A 5911-nucleotide genomic window follows, 5' to 3' on the forward strand; every position below is an offset into this window, starting at 1 on the left:
TTTTGAATATACATATAAAAAAGGTATAAAATTGGGTGTAAATACCCAAAAAATATAATAAATAAAAGAAATTGGAAAAAATAGATTTTCAGCTGAGAAAGGAGAAAAATCGGTGATGATTTTCTGCAGAGGAAAGAAAACTGGTGACGATTTTGGGGATTTGTTGCAGGACGGTAAATAAAAACTATTTCAAACTCTAAATAATTCTCTTTACATTTTGTTAATTTATTATTTATTAAATATAATTCCGCCTAATTATCAACAAGACATTCAAATTAGGATCATTTGTTACCAACTTTTAAAAATTAAATTGTGGTATCCAAAATAATATGTGAATCGCTTTAATTTAAAATTTTAAATAGAAGATAGTATTTTTGAGATTTAGTGAAAAATATAAAAATATATATTTTAAAATTTTGAGATTTGTTCAAAAATATATATATTTATTTTTATATTTAATATAAAAATATATATTTAAAAAAATTATTCTGCGTAATAAATTGGAAAATAATTTATCACGCAGAATAATTTATTTCTCAATTTATCATATTTTTAAAAAATATATTAAATAATATATTTTTTATGGAAATGACACGTGGCAAATCTCGCTACTCCAAGTAGCGAAACGTGGAGTAGCGAGATTTCATCAAGGTTATTCCGAGAAATATTTTTCCGGAAAAGGTATTATTTATTATATTTTTTATAAAAAAAAGGATAAAAGGGGAAAAAAACTCATTATTGATGGCATAGGTCCACCTAGTAGGCCTTCACTAGGTATGGCATTGAAATTATTGAGAATCTACCTTAAACATTTTTCTAACTTATAACTATAATCGCATGTAGGTATAGTGAGAGAATGGAAATGTACAGATGTCAAGGAACGTAGTATTTCAGTTTGGGGAGATATTAATCATGAATTAATTCAATTAAATTTTAATAATAAGTTCTCAAAATTTGATGATTTGATGACCTTCGCCTAAAGACTAAGTCATAATAGACTATTGCAATCTATCTCCATTTATCTCCAAATCAATCATCAATTCAACATTTACATTAAACCAGTCTTAACATTAAAATCAGAAACCTTATCCCCCCTAAAAAAAAATGAAGCCAAAACACCAAATTCAATACATGAATTAAAAATGAAAATTTAAATTTAAATTTAAAAATTGCAAAGATGCCATAATCCAACAAAATTTATTCCTATTCCTATTTGTATTTAGTGAGGATCTACCTATGTTAGTACAGATCCATTTTCCTAACTTATAACAATAATCGCTAATGGCACGTGTACATATAATAAGAGAATGGAAATGTACCAGATGCCACAGAACGTAGTATTTCAGGTTTGGGGAGACATTAATCATGAATTAATCCAATTAAATTTTAACAATAAGTTCTCAAAATTTGATGACCGGATGACCTTCGCCTAAAGACTAAGTGATTTTTACCTGAAGATTAGACAATTATTTTGGCCTCTTGACTTAGGTGACCTACCTAGTATTCTTAGGTCACCCAGGTGACAATTAATTCGCCTCACCCAAGAAAGTTTTCATTATAGCTTTTCATGTGATTGTCCAGGTGACTGTCACCATTCCACGTCTATTCAAAATATCCAGCAACAAGAATAACATGTCAACATCAGTACCAACCATGATATCTATCATTTGTCGCTGCTGAAATAAACAGATTGATGCGCAATTTTGATTCCCTGGACCCACAAAAAAGCAAAAAGATCAAAAAGGTTTCTCCAATTATTTTGAGATGTCTCCAATACTTAAAGAATGAGAAGTTTAGTCTCTTTTAATTCAAAGGGGAATTGGGAATTATATGTCATTTTTTTTTTTTATTACTTAGAAATTACAAGCCTTTTATTGACCCCTGTTGATCTTCGATTAATTCGATTTTAATTAATTTATGCTAGACTCTTCTTCAATGTACGGAGAGAACCTAAGCCAGTAGTGCATGGTGTCTCGCCAAAATTTTCTTTAATGATGGACAGAGAGAATGGGTGGATGAGAAGCATCGCTGCAGATATCGATTGAGTTCCATCAGTGAGATCAATTATGCTTATATATACCTGCGATGGCGAGGTTAGTCGCCGTTACTTCTGGCCTGAAAATGGTGACTTCCACCCTCCCTGTCTCATTCTCAGTTCGCCGGCGGGAGCCGGAGCTCATCGAGCCGGCGAAATCGACCCCGCGGGAGCTGAAGCCGCTGTCGGATATAGACGACCAAGAAGGCCTGAGGGAACACATTCCCGGCATCATTATATACAGAAACGTTAAAACCCCTTCATCGGAAGGAATAATATTGAGAGATCCGGCGAGAGTGGTGAGGGAAGCTCTGGCGGCGGCACTTGTGTTTTACTACCCAATCGCCGGCAGGGTCGTGGAAGGGCCTGACCGGAAGCTGATGGTCGATTGCACCAGCGAAGGGGTGCTGTTCATCGAGGCCGACGCCGACGTCGCGCTCGACGACCTCGGCGACGCCATCATGCCGCCGTGTCCCAACTTGGAGGAGCTTCTGTACAACGTGCCCCGCTCCGATGGGATCATCGGTTGCCCTCTGCTCTTGGTTCAGGTGAGAGAATGGAATACTGTTGTATTTAGTGAGAATCTACCAGGTGAGTACAGATCTGTAGCACTAATGGAAATGTACTAGATGCCACAGAATGTAGTATTTTGGGTTTGGGGAGATATTAATCATGAATTAATTCAATTAAATTTTAACAATTAGTTCTCAAAATTTGATGACTCTTAAAGACTAAGTGATTTTTACTTGATAATTAGGCAATTATTTTGGCCTTTTCACTTAGGTGACTACCTAATATTCTTAGGTCACTTAGGTGACAATTAGTTGGCCTCACCCAAGAAAGTCTTTCATTATAACTTTTCATATGATTGTTTTAATTGGGTGACTGTTACCATTCTAGGAGTGAGTGTACAAAGACAATACAAAATATTTTTCTACCCACTTCTTTTGAATATTATAAAATTGTTGTATTTTTTTTTTTATTATGCTCCGAATTTTTAAGTGTCCGTTTTACGGTCCATGTGACTAATCTCGCTCTCTTAAAGCCGATCCTATAACTCCAAAGGAAGGTAAAATTGTTCCAAAGGGAGGTAAAATTGTTGTATTGATTGTGCCTAAGATTGAAATGTTTACATATGTATATGTATAAATCATGATATATATATTTCAAGCATTCATGTTCTCTTGGATGCAAGCTAAAAAACTAACTTCTGCTATCCTTAAAATCTTCCTTATAAACCTTGTACTAGACCCCTTACTAGTGATAGGTACTATGTTTTTCATAAAAATAATAAATAAAAAATTAGGTACCTAGAAGAATACCATGCTTGCAGAAGTCACACTACGTACATGTTAGTCTGTCACATTTTGTATATAATTAATCTATATTAATATGTACTAACTTTTAAACATGATCAAACACAACCCTATGATAACTCTATTGCATTATACAATCAAAACAAAATCACAAATATGCATTAAAATTTCTCATTACCTTCTACGATGGTAGCTAATAGTTAAATTTTCCTAATTAATGATCAGATTTTTAATTACTTTTTTAAATACAATTTATGCTCTGTGTGTAGTGAAAGCCTCCACGGAACTATGGGTACTGATTAATTTGATCTTATGACATGGCTAGATAAATATATATATATATCAAAATTACTTAAATTATAGTCAAACACGTTGCCTAAAGCAGTTGATACGCACACTTGGGCTGCTATTGGGTATTTTCACCTTAGACTTGTCCAACAATCTAGTTTCCTAATAGATTATTTTTTTTTTCTTAATCATATATAAGGATAGGCATTATTTACTTTTTTATGATTAAAAAAAAAAACTTGTTTGTTGGTATTGCGCAATGTAGGTTACACGTTTAAAATGTGGAGGATTCATCTTTGGATTCCGCTTCAACCACACAATATGTGATGGACTAGGATTCAGCCAATTCCTCAATGCAATTGGGGAAATCGCACGTGGAGCACGCGCACCATCTCTTCTACCTGTTTGGCATCGAGAAATCCTTAATGCGCGAAATCCCCCACGCATCACATGCACTCATTATGAGTACGAGGAGGTCCATGGCCAAAAAAATGTGCTAATAGACTGGGCGAGTAATGTCAGTATGGTCCACGCATCCTTCTTCTTCGGTCCAAATGAAATAAGGGCCCTTAAAAAGTCACTCCCACCACGCCTTAGCTCTCACACTTCCACATATGAGGTGTTGGCCGCCTGTCTGTGGCGGTGTCGTACAATTGCACTTGAATTACACCCGAGTGAGAAAGTTCGCTTCTCGAGCATGGTGTCCGTGTGCGGCAAGGGCCTCATAGATGTTCCTACCGGATACTATGGCAACGCATTTGTGTACCCAGCAGTGGTTTCCACGACACAATTGTTGTGTGAGAATCCTTTGGAATTTGCTGTGGAGCTGGTGAAGAAGGTTAAGACCCAGGTAAGCGAAGAGTATGTAAGGTCTGTGGTAGACCTAATGGTTATGAAGGGGAGACCAATGTACACAATGGAGTCGATGTACATGATATCGGATACGAGATTCTTAGGGCTTGAGGAGGTGGACTTGGGATGGGGGAAGCCCATTTACAGTGGGCCTGCAAAGGCTGTCAGCACGACGAGCTTCTGTGTTGGGTTCAAGAATAGCAAAGGGGAGAAGGGGATTGTTGTGTCCATATGCTTGCCATTAGAAGTCATGAATAGGTTCCAAGAGGAGTTAAAGAAAATGACTCAAGAGTCATCCCATGATGTTCCACAATTCTGTTGGAAGAAAGCTAGCAGTAGATTGTAAGTTTTTCTGCCCTCTTCATTGATTCACGAGTGATTATCTTTTAGGTGGGTTTATTTAGTCCTTGTATTTTGTATTTAAGGATGATATATTTGTTTTCTGCATTTATTTTCTTCTTATTTTTCTTTTTCTTTTTAAGTAATATTGGGCACAAGTGAAGTACCCATCTAACCAGCGGGAAGACAATTGTGCATGGATCCACGTAAACTTTTCATTTGCTTTCACAATTAATATATGTTTGGAAAAACAAATGGATCCAACTAATAGATGACGAGCAGCTATTGGATAGATGGTTTTTTTTTTTTTTTTTTGCTGCCAAATTTTTGTATTTTTATTCAAAATATATAATTTAATAATTCCAAAAAAAATGGTCTTCACTGTTGTTGTATATTTTTTACTATTAATTATGGGAGAAAACTCCCTCCCAAGATCCCTGTGACGCCCCAAACCCATCAAGTGGGGCTTAGGAGTCACGTGTTCCAATCACCTGTATCTGATATCATAATTAACATGCACGCAATGAAATATAAATAAATAACCTCAAATAAATACTAGAGTTCTATATAACAACTCAAAAAACGAACATTACAACATCTAGATATTTGTATCCACAATCAGCATTTAAAACATAACCTAATACAAATATAATTCTATATATACCAGTATTTCACAATACATTAAAAAGAAACTACCAAAAACAGTTCCAGCCCAGACCTTCAAGCCCAATCTCCAGAAGAACCTGAAAAGTTATTAATCTACTAGAGTGAGACACTACTCAGTAAGAATGGAATAAGTTATAACAGTGTGTGACAAATGAGTTTTAATATTTATATATCAAAATAAACTACTTCTCATATAATATCAATAACAATTAAGAAAACGTATCATTAATAACATCACTAGCATCTGATATCATACACACATCCAATATGCACAAGTATATAATTTTTATGCAGGCGAAAGTCGCCAAGGATAGGAAAAATTACCCGTCCCTACAAGTAGCTTCCCTCTGCTCTGATACCAAAAACTACCTATCAGAGCACTCATCTTACTCAGTAAGCCATCGGGTGAAGAATG

General features: G+C 35.2%; 1 protein-coding gene across 1 annotated transcript; it reads left to right on the top strand.

Annotated features, from left to right (window-relative positions):
- Positions 1 to 1810: 1810 nt before the first annotated feature.
- LOC131156674 (methanol O-anthraniloyltransferase-like) lies at positions 1811 to 5041 on the top strand. The gene is made up of 2 exons (XM_058110538.1): positions 1811 to 2583; positions 3905 to 5041. The coding sequence occupies exons 1-2, from the start codon at positions 2086 to 2088 to the stop codon at positions 4835 to 4837; spliced, it is 1431 nt and encodes a 476-aa protein (XP_057966521.1). The 5' UTR covers positions 1811 to 2085; the 3' UTR covers positions 4838 to 5041.
- Positions 5042 to 5911: the final 870 nt, after the last annotated feature.

This window comes from Malania oleifera, chromosome 5, assembly GCF_029873635.1.
Source record: "Malania oleifera isolate guangnan ecotype guangnan chromosome 5, ASM2987363v1, whole genome shotgun sequence".
NCBI classification, from domain to species: domain Eukaryota; kingdom Viridiplantae; phylum Streptophyta; class Magnoliopsida; order Santalales; family Ximeniaceae; genus Malania; species Malania oleifera.